The 14,500-nt window shown below is 38.0% G+C and overlaps 1 protein-coding gene across 1 annotated transcript in view; it reads left to right on the top strand.

The window, feature by feature from the left end:
• Nucleotides 1-1,541: 1,541 nt before the first annotated feature.
• Nucleotides 1,542-14,500, top strand: part of LOC103585908 (calmodulin-binding transcription activator 1-like) — a 65,432-nt gene continuing 52,473 nt past the window's right edge. The window contains exons 1-2 of the mRNA XM_008567014.1: nucleotides 1,542-1,616; nucleotides 10,174-10,243. Coding sequence (XP_008565236.1) covers nucleotides 1,542-1,616; nucleotides 10,174-10,243 — 145 coding nt within the window. The remainder of the gene's footprint in view (nucleotides 1,617-10,173; nucleotides 10,244-14,500) is intronic.

Here is a 14,500-nt window from a genome sequence, read left to right as displayed (position 1 = left end):
GGGTTTCAGCTTAAATGAGACTTGTCTGAGAAGCCTTCTTGACCTTGCCTCTCTTTCCAGATTGGATTGGGTGCCCTTCCTGTGTGCACTATAGCACTTTGTAGTTTTCATGGTCATAGCACATTTTAGTTTGTATTGGAGTTGCTTGTTTATTTCTTTCTCCCTCAATTAGATGTACTTTTCTAGAGGTCAGAGACTGGAGTACCTGTGCTTAGTAAATGCTTGGTTGTTGAATGAATGAAAGAATGAATGAGCAAATAGGAAGGACTGGAGTTGGATGAAAATCATTCCTGGCAAGAGTCGTCTGTAGCATTGGTTTAAGGAAAGAGCTGGTGTGGCTAAGTGTGTGTGTGTGTGACACACACACACAGTTTTGTGACTGACTCAATGTGGGCCTTGAGGGAAGGTGACTCCTAGGTTTTAAACCATAGCAGCTGGGAGTTGGGTGAGGCCAAACTGAGATAGGGAATACAGGAGAGAGATGTTTTAGAGAGACTGGATGCAAAGGTATCCACTCTGTATACAACCTGACACTGGAAATGTGGGTCAAAGAGGAGGGAGTCATTTATATCACCTTTTTTTTTTTGTTTTTTGTTTTTTCCTTCTTCTCACTTTCAGAGGGCAAGAAAGCCCTGGTGATGGAGTCCGTAGAGGTCAGCCTCCTGGCACTGAGCAGGGTGGAGAAGGGTGGCGAGTAGATAGATGTGGAAGGGCAAATCCAGATGTGCCAGCACAGCCACTAGTAGAGCGGGAGCTTTGTGAAAGCTGCAGCCTTGATCATTGCTGCATCACTCTGCCCAGAACAGTGCCTCTTGGTTGGATGAATGAATGAATCAATCAGAAAGAGTTAGGAGAAGTCATAGTAGTGAGTGAGATTGCCTTGGGAGAAGACAAGGGGACTGAGGGCAGAAATGTGAATGTTTAGATTTAAGTGTCACCAGAGGGAAGAGGGGAGGCTGAGAAAGAATGGTCAGAGAGATAATAGACAAGAAGAATATAAAGTCAGGGATGCTAAGTGCAGAGGTTTGAAAGGAGGTTATCAGTTGTGATGCTGCATAATTTGAGTAGACCAAAGTCAAAGGAACAGGTGGTGATTTTGTCAATTTGATAGTGAGTTGAGAGAACAAATGAGTAGAGATAGGGTAGATGATTCTTTCAGGAGTTTTGGTGGTATATACAGAGTGCTGGTAGAAATGATAGGGAAATGATTGTTCAGGTCCAAATCGAGAAAAGAAATCACTAGAGCCTGATGGGCTGTGGGTATGTTAATCATCTATTGTTGCTGTAACAAATCACCACAAACTTAGCAGCTTACAGTAGCACACGTCTGTTATTATCTCATGGTTCTGGAGGTCAGGAGTTTGGGCAGGGTATGGCTAGTTCTGCTGCTTCAGCACCCATGAGCTGTAATCAAGGCCTTGTCCAGGGCTTGGCTCTCATTGGAAGCCTCATCTGGGAAGGATCTGCCTCCAAGCTCCCGTGGTCATTTGAAGGATTTGCTGCTTTGTGTGGCTGTTGGTCACAGGCCGCCCTCAATCCACATGGGCCTCTCCAGTGTGGTGGCTGGCTTCATCAGAGCCTGCGAGGGAGAGTGTGCTAGCAAGACAGAAGTCACGGTCAGTGCCACCTTATCACGGACGTGACAGCCTGTTGCCATTGCCACATTCTGCTGATTGGAAGTAGGTCACTAGCTCCAGCCCATGCTTGAGGGGAGGGGTCTACACAAAGGTGTTAACATCAGGAGGTGGGGATCATAAAGTTTGTCAACCGTAGTAGGAAGGGTTGATGGGACTAGAAGGCATTAGAAAAGTTCTTCAGCTAGAGGCCCTGTAGGATGCTGATGGAAGGATGGGAGCTTTCAGAGAGGGAGTTTTGGAAGTGAAGTTGTTCCAGGTGAAGGTTAAGATACAATTGTGTAGTGACCATTCTCAGGAAGCCTTCCATGCCCTCTCTCTCCGTCCCTTAGCAGGGGGAGTAGGTGCCTTTCTACTATGTCCTCTCTTTTGTTAGACAAATTAACATACTGTATTATAATTGCCATTGATATACCCATCTGACTTGCTAAAATAGAATTATTTACCAGCACATTTTGGTCAGTGGAGGTATCTGCCTTGCTTGCCTTATGATTTTGTTGAGGATCAAAGGAGGTAATTTTATATGCAAGTATTTTATAGAATGTAAAGTGATAAGCAAACACAAGGTATTAAATGGTACTTTTATTTTTCCCGTGTCTTAAAAGTAGAACACACGGAATTTAACTTACATTTTTGTTGTTAGCTTGGGTTCCTTGTACATAAGTTATTGAGCCAGGCTTTATATAATACTGTGATATTTTTAGGACATTTTGAGTAGAGCGTTTCCTTTTATGATAAATGACCCCAAACTGCTGCACCTTTCAAGTCCTTGTGTCCAGTTTCTATTGTTTTTTGAAATATCTGTCCTTGATGTTCCTTGTCGCTCTTTTGCTTCTGCCTATGTGTCACTTCTTAGCTATCTTTTTTCACCCTCTGATTTGTTGCTTCTGATCTTCTGAGTTTGGCAACCTGATAATTAAGCTTGTTAGACCTGTGAGTAGTTTAAAAGTAATCAAGCTAGGAATATGGGTCAGAGAGCCTCTTCTCGCAGTAAAGTCCATGAGCTTTTTGTGTGCAGACTTTGCAAAACTCTCTTTGGGCTTCAGAGTGTGTCTTGGCTCCCTTCCTATTTCTGGCTATGTTCAGATCAGGGGAGGTTCCCAGAGAGCCAAGTTCTACTCAGGGCCACAGCTGCCATTTTTTTGGTGCATGCCTCTTTGTACTCTCTTGAGAAACACTGCTATTCTCTAGTTTTGATAAAGTTTTAGTGTTTTGAGCAGTAGTAGCAAGTAGTGACAGGTGATGGCTGGCTTGTGGACCAAAAAATCATTGAGAAGCATGGAACATCTGCTTTGGACAAGATCAACATCTAGGCGCCCTTTGTGGCATTCTGTTCTGCTGCTCTCCTTTGCTTTAGGATGTCTGCCTCCCGGCTCAGTTTACTAGATAGTCTTTGCTATTTAGTCCTCATTGTGGACATTTGCTATAGCTTTCTGTCAGAGCAACTTGTTTACTTTTTCTGCCCGAACTTTTGTATTGTTTCTTTGTGAATGGCATTGCTGCATTACCAGGGAGAGCACCGTGTGTTCTTGTGAAACTGGTGTGGGAGGAGTAGAGGGGACCTGGTCCTGTTCCAGCTCTGCTGCTTCCCAGTCTGCAGCCCTGGCCAGGTTCCTGAACCTGTGCCTTGGTGCCTCCTTTTCTAGAAAGGTCTGCCTTGCTCCCTTTTAGGATCAAAATAAGATTTTATGTATGAAAATGGTTGTGCCTAGTTTGTTGGGTTGAATTCTTTGATATTTTACAATGCTTTATTCTCTGAGGAGTTAAAAAAAACTCAAAAAAACTATCATTAGAACTAGTAATAATAAGTACTATCAAAATGATGTAATTTTAATTTTATATCATTCATTCCTCAATATGTTCTACTGGAAATCTATTTGTACAAATGTGGACATTTAATAGTTGCTCTTTGATTATTTTTAGACTGTTGAGTACACTAGCTTCCTGGTCAAATTAAATTCATGAAAATTCTAATGATGTGATTCATATCCAGAAGGAATACTTTTTTAAAAAAAATTCTGAAGTCACTTTAATACATTTTATATGAATCTCTGGTAATAGTGAATCAATTAATCTGATTTTTCAGGCCATAAATTTGGTCAAATTAAATTCATGAAAATTCTAATGATGTGATTCATATCCAGAAGGAATACTTTTTAAAAAAAAATTCTGAAGTCACTTTAATACATTTTATATGAATCTCTGGTAATAGTGAATCAATTAATCTGATTTTTCAGGCCATAAATCAGGCTTGATGTATTGTAGTATTAGCTCCTATGTCAGCTTCTTAGAACGTCAACTGTTTTGTGGCAGACTCTGTTCTTGCTGCTTGTTCCCTTTTGAACTCATTTCTAGGTGTTGAACTCAATTTGAGAACCTAAAATGGTTTGTGCCCCAATTACCTTAGAGGTTACTGTTTCATTTTTTTATTTAGCCTGCCCCAGGAGTAGGAAGTCGGCCACCTACCAGACGTTTTCTTTTTAACTTGAGTGTATACTTTAATTTTGTCTCTATCCCAATAGGAGTGTTGTGAGGGTTATTATAGTATAGTAGCACTTATGGTATATTTTAAACTTCTTGAAAAGAGGTAATATGTGAGCACAGAATATTTTTGTGCTGTACCACATAATTTTTTCCCCATTAACCTTTTGTGGTTCAGAAAAAAGATACAGTTACTTGTGTTTAGGCATACATGTTGGTTTTCCAGTCTTGGATCTCATTAACCCGATTTTATGGAGTGTCTTCAGAGCGTGTCTTTTGACAGACCCTATGCTTTTTTTTATTTGGCAGGCTTGTGCTCTAGCCAGGACTTTAGTATTGGCCGTGTTGGTACCTGAGAAAACTGTTAAGTATTCCTCCCCACCCTCTTAGTTCTTCTTAGTGGGTCTAAAGTACCTTTTATTGTATTGTTTGATTTCTTGAATGAATAAAGGGATATAGTTTCTTTCTCAAAAAAATGTCCAACATTGCTGGACTGAGACTCCATATCTATCGTGTCTTCCTGTTCAGTCATTTGTTCCACTCTCAGTGGCCAGAGCACCAAGGCACAGCAACTCAGAGTGATTGTCCAGAGTGGGTTTTGGCAGAGGGAGAGAGAGGTGCTTAAAAAAGGCAGAAGGCCTTCAGTGAATCCCACCACCATCACCAGGGCAAGAGATGGGGCCACTCTTTTCCTTTCCACGAACTTTTTTGGGAGTGTCATCATTTCATGAATTCAACAAATATTTGAGCTTCTGTTACGTGTTAGACATGATGGGGCCACTCTTTTCCTTTCCACGAACTTTTTTGGGAGTGTCATCATTTCATGAATTCAAATATTTGAGCTTCTGTTACGTGTTAGACATGGTATCAAGTACCAGAGATAATGGGAAGAACAAGCCAGACATTCCTTCAAGGATGCCTTTGATACAATCTGATTTTGATTATGTTAGAAAAATATTTATCTGAGAAGGAATGCTACTAGATTTGTTTTAGGTGCTGAATAACTTTAGGGATTAAAGGTGGAGTTGTAGGTTAGCTGAAGACGTATCTGAAAGGAGTGACTCTTCTGTAATTAAAAAACAATTTACAGGTGATACTGTGGCAGAGACTGCCCGCTGATCACGAAACCCATCTCCTCCTCTTCCTGGGCATTTCCCAGCTTCCATTGCAATTAGATGTGGCTTCATGGTGAAATTCTAGCCAGTGGAGATCAGAGAGGGGTGCCGCTGCCAGGCCTCGCCCCTAAACCCTCCAAGCTCGAGAGCGTTCTTCCCTCATCTGGCTAGATGCAGAGGAAAAGCCCAGTGACCAGGGTAGTCTCCTACCATGAGATGGAAGGAGCAGGGGCGCCAGAGCCGCTGTTGGGAGGAAAGCTGTCTGCTGACCAGGAATGCCTGTTTTGGACTTTACACCAGTCAGAAGTAAATATTTAGGGTATTTGACCTGTGGTACAGTTTGTTCTACCTGTTAGCTGCTCTCACTGATCTAGGCAAAACTGGTGAGTTTAGTGAAGGTGCCAGGAATTTCACTCTGCTTTAATTTTTATTATTTATATGTAATGTTGTATGTAATGACCAATGAATTTCAAGAGTCAATTTAAGTCATGATAGAATAAGTGACAAAACATTTTTAATGTATCACTTCTGATTAGTACAGTGGTTCATTGCACTCAACGTGGCCTCTTTCCAACTTTGATTTAATAAGCTGTGTGGATCCTCAGTTAGCTGTAAAGGTGCTCTGTGCAGACTTACACATTCTTAGTCCTGTTTCAGAGAGCTCTCAGTACAGTTTTCATCACCCTGCTTCTCTGTTCCAAAGCCTGTAATCACTTATTATATGACATTTTGTTTCATTAATCCATCACCCAAAAACTGTGTGAATGTGCCTGTGTGTAACATTCTGACCTATGTTCTCTGAAGAGAGACAAAATGAATAAAACATAGTCCATGCCTTCAAAGAGTTTGTGCTTGGTACACCGATAATTACTGAGTTTCCACACTGCTACTATCTGCCCCTCATTTTAGCTAAGTCATGTATTTTTTTTAATGCCTTTTTTTTTTTAAAGTATTATCTCCTCAACTAGATAGAATACTTTTTGAAAGCAGGGAATATATTTCATAGAGCTTTGTATTTCCCCTTGGGTACTTCTAGCAGACACTGGGCACTATACAAAGATACTTCAAAAAGTTTGTGGAAAAATAGAATTAAAAGATAATGCGAATCTTTCCAGGAACTTTTTGAAGTACCCTTATACTTAATTGAGTAACCATCCTTTTGAAGTACCCTTATACTTAATTGAGTAATTAAAAGAATAAAGTTTCTTTTAATTATCTCACCTGGATAATCTGGTATAGTTTTGTATTATGTATTAACAGGCAGAAGTGAAAAGATCTTGTTTAGTCCATTAGATAGATATTCAGCTGAGGAATGCTAGAACTGGAAGAATCTTTTTTTGGATCATTTATCTAATTCCTGACCTTTTAGGTTGATCATCTGGTTCCTGATACTCAAGGTGTGGCCATGAATCAGGGCATCAGCATTACCTGGGGACTTGTTAGAGGCAGAATCTCAGGCCCCACTCAGACCTGTGAATCAGAACCCAAATGTAAACAAGATCCTCAAATGACCTGCACGCACATTAAAATGGGAGAAGCCCTGCTCGAGGTCAGCCTCCCATTTGACTCTTGAGAAACTATAAACCAGGAAACTCAGCATTGCCCAGAATCACACAACTGTTTATTTCAGTGGTTCCCAACCTTGGATACATCTTGGGGACCTTTAAAAAATACTGATGCCTGGGTCCCACCACAGACATTCTGACTCAGTTCTTTAGGACTGCAGCTGGGACATCAAAATTTAAAAAAATCTCCCTAGAAGACTAGCTGAGGCTGAGAGCCATTGATTTGGTTAATGATAGAATCCAGGTTTCTTGATGCTATAATCAATAATCAAATATTACCTTCACCCCACCATGGATATAATTCAAGAACAATGAAAAAATCCTGATTTTTTTTTACAGTAATGCACCACTCTTTTATTTCCTTTGCAGCATTTACCCCCATTGGTAAATATCTCATTTACTATCTCCTTCCCCCAACTAGAATGTACTTACGGGGGGCAGGACCCTTATCTGTCTTGTTCACAGCTGTGTCCCAGCTCTTTGAACAGTGTCTGGCACATGTTAGGCATGCCTTTAATATTTGTAGAACAAATGGAAGGAGTTACAGTAAAGAGGGACGTGTTCTGTGAGAAGGAAATGCAGGCTACTGTCAAGGCAGCAAGCAGCAGGGCTGCCTAACTCTGTGGGCGAGAAGCTCCCGAAGGACAAGAGGTTCTGAGTGCAGCTGGAGGTTGGCCAGGGAGAGCAGTGTGAAGACTTGCTGTAGAGGGAGGACTGGAACTCAGATCTGTCTGGCTTGAAAGCTTGTGCTTTCCATTCCTTGGCATTATCCTGTGGACAGAGAGGCTGACTGATTCCCCACACTTCTCAGCAGTGAGCAATGAAACTGGGGTACGACCCCTCCAACCCTGCAGATGCTTAGGACTGGCATTTCTCCCTGCGTTGCAGCACCACCTTCATGTCACAGGCAGGCATCTAGAGAGGGGCAGAACAGTAAATGGTCCTGAAAGTCCCTTGCTCAGTGTCTGGCACAGGGGAATCTAATACAAGGTGCTTGCTTCTTTACATGTAGGCTTTCTTGTGCTTTGGATCATTTGCTTTGAGAACATGGAATTTTCTAGGGTAGAATGACTTTGATTTCACTCTCAGCTTGTATGAGTGAGTTTCTTTCCTGGTTAAATTAACAATTAAGGCTTCATTTATTATGCCAGTGCTGTGGAGAAAGCGTGGTTGGATTTTGTCCGTGATATTTCTGGTATGTATGTTCTTTTAGGGCTTAATTCTTCCTATTTGTTATTTGGAATATTTTACCACTATTTTACTTATCATCAGACTTTGAAGTTGGGTGCAAACATCTTTTTTTAATGAAGCCATTCATTGGAATGTCCCACTGAACATCAGTAATTTTTAAAACTTTTGATCTAAGACCATTGTTAAGATGTCTCAAAAAGTGGTGATCATATACTATATTTTGGGGGGAATAGGAAGCTAGAAAATGTTAAGCCTTGAATGTAAAACATTCATTTTAGTATCATAAAATTTCAAGTTTCATTTTGGAAACTACATTTAGATGAGATGTTGGGTTCATATGGTGAGATTAGGCTGTTGCTGGCAACTCTTAACAGCTGTTACTGAAGTCAGAGTACTGCTTGGCTTTACATCGACCACTTTTCATAATGCAATATAATTCCACGCTTATAATCATGGGTAGAGATTAATGTTGAATTTTCCAAAAGATACATGAATTCTGAGGTTAGCCCTTAGTTTATAGAGAATCCCGTAGAGAATCCAAGATTCTTGGACTCAGATGTAACCACAGGTTGTTACCACAGATATTACCATAGGTAACTGCTTATGATTAAATCAAATAGGGAGGGACAGTAAAAAGTCCTAGAACAAGAATTTTCCAGACACATAAAAGAAAGAATTAAGCAGCTAATGGTTTTCCTGGTAGCTAGGAGTCACATTATGGAGAAAGACTTATATGAACCCTGAAAATAACTTGGCTTCTGAAGCATTTGATCATGGATATACAGGAGAGGAAAATTAAAAATTCATGGAAGTTGAGTTTAGTCAGATTTCAACGTTCTTTTTGGCATAAAAAATTCAGGCAATCCTTGGTTTGTTCTTAGAAAATGGTAACACTGTTAAAGATTATCCTTGTTAACCATAGTAACAATAGCACTTTATATTTGTGTGGTACTTTCGAATTTAAAGCACTTTGGTATGTATAATCCCATTTAATTCCCCCACCTACCCTATGAGATAGGATGGATAAGTATCATCTCTCCTTTTTTTGATGAAGTAATACAGGGGTTCAATTATTCTCGTAAGGATAGCCAATAAAAGTGGTATATAAAGGCTCAGAGAACTGAGCTCTTTTTATATTTTAAATATACAATGTTGAGGGTGGTTGTTGAACTTGTAAACTGTCTTTGATTTTCCAAGTATATAAATATGTGGTCTATAATGTAGGATGAATAATCTAAAATTTTATTTAGTACTACAGCCAAACAAAAAAGATATCCTTAGGACTGAAAATAATTGGCTGGCGAGACTCAGATTTTTTCTTCTTCTTTTTTAGTTACTGTTGCATAGATTTTTATGTGAAAACTTTAATTTTATCTGAATGAAGCAGCCTGAGAGCAGAGACCACGTCTTCTGACTTCCTCCTGATCTGCCCCACCTGCCGTAATACTAGTTGGCAGGCACTCAGTGGATTCTTTTGAAAAAGTCGGGTGTTCGGTTTATTGCTAGAAATGGTTAATAATGTTGATATTGACTGAATTGCAAAATGAATATGACGTTGCTCCTTAGTAAAAATTTACTCTATGTACAGCGCATGTGTCCCGTTAAAAAAATTACACAAGTAATACATGTTCACTAGCATAGATCTTTTTCACACACACATATCTCGAGTTTTGAAACAGTCTTAAGCCTGAAATGCAAAGAACTTTTTGCTCCTGAACCATTTGAGAATAAGTTGCCAATATGATTTTACATCACTCTCACGTACTTTATTATGTATTTCCTGCAAACAAGAACATTCTCCTCTATAACCATAATACAGTAATCAAAATCAGGAAATTAACACTGAAACATTTCTACCATCTAATCCTAAGATCCTATTCCAGTTTTGCTAGTTGACCCAGCAATGACCTTTATAGAAAAATGCCCACTCAGAATCTTAGGTCACATTTGATTGTTTCTTCAGTCTCCTTTAATACACAACAATCCTCAGACCTTTTTGACTTTCATGACTTTGACACTGTTGAAGATTTCAGGCCAGTCATTTGTGGAATGTTCCTCAATTTGGACATATCTGATGTTTCTTTGTGATTAGATTTAGGTTTTGCATCTTTGGCAGGAATATCACAGAAGAGCCAGAATATATCTTTTTCAGAGATTAGTTTTACATTTTATTTTCTGTTTCCTTAGAGCGTTTCCCAAAGTGTATTCTGCGGAACTAGCACCTACTGTGTTCTCAACACCGTGCCACCTATAGAAGGTAGGATTTGAAAAAAAGCTTTTGACTTACAAGAAGGGGTGGGCTTGGCAGTGAGAGTAAATCATCATCATAGTGTAGTGGAAACAGCCTTCAACCAGGATTTAGAAGACCTGGGTTCTGCCTTCAACTGCTGTGTGATCTTAGATGAGTTACTTAATCCTTCTGGGGTAGGAGAAAGAATACTGTCCTCATGAAGTTTCTGTGAGGATTAAAAAAGGCAAAGGATTTAATCACATGGAAAATTCTAAGCACTCTGCAAATGTTAGATATTAACACACCAGTTCTATACTTCTAGTGTCCAATACCAGGCGACCTAGAGTAGGAGGAGTGTGGTATTGTGGGAAAAGCCACAGGTCGTGTTTGAATCCCACTTGAGCTACTCAGTAGCTGTGGATCTTGGGCAAATTAATCTGAACCTCAGATTCCTTATCTGTAAAATGGGGGTAATTAAGCCCTTATGTTTCATTGTGAGGATTATATGAGAGAGCACAATGTAAAATCCTTTCTGGATGCCTGATATATAGTACAGTCCCACAAATGTTTACTTTACCCCTTAATAAGTAATAGAAAGTAGATTTATTTGTTCACATGTAGCTCAGGTTGGAATTGAATGAAATAGAAGAGGAGAGGATTCCCCAAAACCCCAATTGAAGGATGGGTTGTAAGGCTTCCGTGCCCCTACTTTATCTGCCCCCACCCAAATATTTTTGGTTTGAAAAGTAAATCCAGATAAGTAGTGAGAACTTGAGTTATGCGTTGACCTAAACCTGGACCATAGATTTAGTAATATAATTGACAGGAAAAGGGTAAAATCTGGGCCACCTAAAAATAAAAAGTGTATAATCTGATGATCACACAACTCTAAGAAGAGGAAAGGAGTTGTTAAATAGCAAAACTAGTTTATGTTTTTCTACTTAAACTATTTTTCTTAACCTTTAAAAAATCTTTTAGATAATTACAGCTGGGTTTAATTGTTTGGAGACTTTCTTTGGAAAAAAATAATGCAAATTCAGAACAATGCTTGGCACATAGTTGTTGCTTAATTAATATTTATTTTGGATGAATAATGATTTGAAGGTCTTAGGTTAGTAATGGCAATATTTATTGCTTGCTGGCTTCAATTGTTATAACAATATGTGCTATGTTTTCCTGAATCAGTTCTTATCCTGCTAATTAAATCCAAGCACATAATAATTAGAGCTAAACAGTAAATTGTAGAGCTTCTTTTTAATTTTACCGCTCTAAAGTTGTTGATCAAATATATTCCCAATAAGATCTAGCAATTTGAAACACTGTTATACCAACTGACTTTGACCAGTTTGGTCTCGAGGTTGAGAGAGATTAATCACAATCAACTTGATTGGATAACAGTGTTTGTCATTATTCACAGAACCAAAATTTTTAAATTTTTATTAATTATGATTCAAAGTAAAATGGCTGTATCATTTCTAGGTTAGAGTAAATATAGTTATAATTCACCTTGCAGAAGTCACTGAATGTTTCAAGGAAAAGGTCAAATATATTTCTTTGGCTTTAAATAAAGGATTTGACAATGTGAATCTCAATTTTTAAAAACAAAACATGAAAATAAGAAATTTACTTTTTGCCCCATTAACTAAGTGAATGAGCATTTTTGTATAGTTTAGAAAGTTTTAGTTAAATTATACAATGCCTCTAAAATTATTACTTGGAAAATATTTGAAGGTTGACTAGAATGGATTGTTCATTCTCTACAATTATAGCTGTCAGCTATGCAAATCATCTGTCAGTTTCAAGAGCTTTACTAGTTATTTTTTATTGTGAAGTAGGTTAGAAAATTATTTTGTAAAGCCATATATCATGCATACATATTGCTAGATAATGATAATCAAATGTTTTATTGTCATTTGGTTGACACTCCCATTTTGCAGTGTCACACTTTAACTATTTGGTTTAAATACTGAGATGCAGTTGAAACCAGTGTATACCTTAATTTTACAGTTAACTCAATATACTGTTATTATGATTTAAAAATTGGCACAGATATTTAATTATTTTATCATTTATACTTATTCTAAAAACATTAAAAAGCAGCTTTTAAGCACACTTAAAAATGTGCAGCATAGCCTCGTAAACAGTTCTTGGTTGTATAAAAGTTATTCTTTATCCCACTTTAACTGGAAACACTGAAATTTGAAAATAAGTTTTAACATTTTGCCTATTTGAGTACCTAATAATTTCTTTGTATTAAAATTGGCATCTTCATAATGCACAGTGGGAAAATTTACCCATTGTTATGTTTCTTAAAAATGTCTTATTTATATTTAGCATGAACCTAAAGTTCTAGAAATGGCCCGGTTTAAAAACTGATTAAGGGCCGGCCCGGTGGCGCACTGGAGAGTGCGCCGCATGGGAGCGTGGCGGCGCTCCCGCTGAGAGTTCAGATCCCATGTGGAGACCGGTTCCCACTCACTGGCTGAGCGCGGTGCGGACGCAACACCAAGGGTTGTGATCCCGTTGCCGGTCCCCGGTACAGGCATGACACTGAGGGTTGCAATCCTGTTACCGGTCAGTAAAAAAAGACAAAAAGGAAAAAAAAAAAAAACTGATTAAGGGGAACCCATTGGCCTTTCATACTCCTTTTCCTTTTGAACCTGTGGCTGCACATCCCCATAAAGTGCTAAGTTTAGAAACTTGATCGAGACAGCGCTTACACAGCCATTCTCCTGTTCCTCTTTAAAAGCTTTGGGCTGATTCACCACTGCCTGATTTGGTATCAGAGTAGAAGACAGGAGCTTTTTCTATAATAAGCAGTTAGTTGTGCTGTTAAGAAGAGTACTACGCATACCACAGGCTTCTCAAAGAGGCTAAAAGGACAAAAAATTAACATCAAGTTGTGATCATAAACATAAAAATAGAAGCTGGGGTTTTTAAATCTTCTGTTCAGTGTTCAGAATTATCCTTTTAAACAAATAGCTTTCTCAAAGATATGACTATTCATATACAGTTCAGAGTAAGGCCATCAGTTGCACAGCTAGCATAGTGCTATTTTCAAGAGAGGTACCCTGTAAATGTTAAATATTTGAACTGAGTATAGATTTTAGAATTTTACTTTTACTTTCAGGATCGTACACATCATGGGGGATTTTAAAAAGTGAGAATAAAATCACCTTAGGCGAAGAGAGAAAGGAGGTAAAGGCTCATGTGCTTTGGTATTCTGTGCTTTTAAAGTTTTATGGCCCATGGTAACCTCCCCTGGGAGAATGAAGTGCAGGGAGCATGCATAAGCACATAATATTACAAAAGTTTTATAGTATGTAATTAATACAGAACTTTCTATGAACTTTCTTTTAGTTGAACAGTTTCCTTTTGGTTTCATAGCAAGATTTTTTTAAAGTTTCATCTTATTTTGCTATTAAATTAAAATTTTAGGTTCTTAAAAGCAGTCAGTTTTTAAGTTTTTCAAGTTTTTTTTTTACTGCTTGTAGAAATATAAGATGGGTATTATAATTCAATTGGTTGTGTAGTTCATGGACCAAAAAAGATTTGGTATGCTAAAACTCTCTTTAAGTTCATCCCTATAAAATATTTCTATATGATGTAGTAATTTTTTTAGTCTTTATTTCTATGCCCAGTTTTTTCCTTTTAAAAACTTTTCCTTGAGAAGAAATGTGTTAATCAGATGAAGTGTTTGGAGAGGATTTTGTGAACTTAGAAATTATTTTTTATTCTTTCATGTTTTCAGATGTTCAAACAATAGGCTATGCTCAACACAATTATAGTAAATAATTGGAAAAATATATTGTTGTATTTCACTTTTAATGTTATTAACTAATGCCTGTATACCTATATAAGGCTGTTTAATTGTAAGGCATATTAAGTTATTTAGTAACAATAAATTTTAGGGATTTGTGCCTGGGGGAGAATTAGAGATTATTTAACTCTCAGATTATCTAATTTTCCTTGATTTGGGAAAGCTGAAAATATTAAGTAACTTACCCAAGGTCACACAATTAGAAAGTAGCAGAACTGGGCCAGAATCTTGGACTCTTGACTCTTGAGTTCAGTGTTTTTATTATACCTTATTAATAACAGAAAAAGTTGTTTCAAGTATGATTTCAAGGAACAAAATCAGTCTTTAATGTTTTAATGTGTTTGCTCCTTAATACCTAGTTATGCATTGCACCCTTTGGATACTGGGGGTTTTATTTAGCATTGAAAAAAAAATGGGAGTGGGTAATTTGAAACTTTACCTAAATGTGCCAAAACTGGCAAGAA

The sequence above is a fragment of the Galeopterus variegatus genome, unplaced genomic scaffold (assembly GCF_000696425.1).
Source record: "Galeopterus variegatus unplaced genomic scaffold, G_variegatus-3.0.2 Scaffold284, whole genome shotgun sequence".
Taxonomy (NCBI): domain Eukaryota; kingdom Metazoa; phylum Chordata; class Mammalia; order Dermoptera; family Cynocephalidae; genus Galeopterus; species Galeopterus variegatus.
This window is presented reverse-complemented; position numbering and strand designations above follow the sequence as displayed.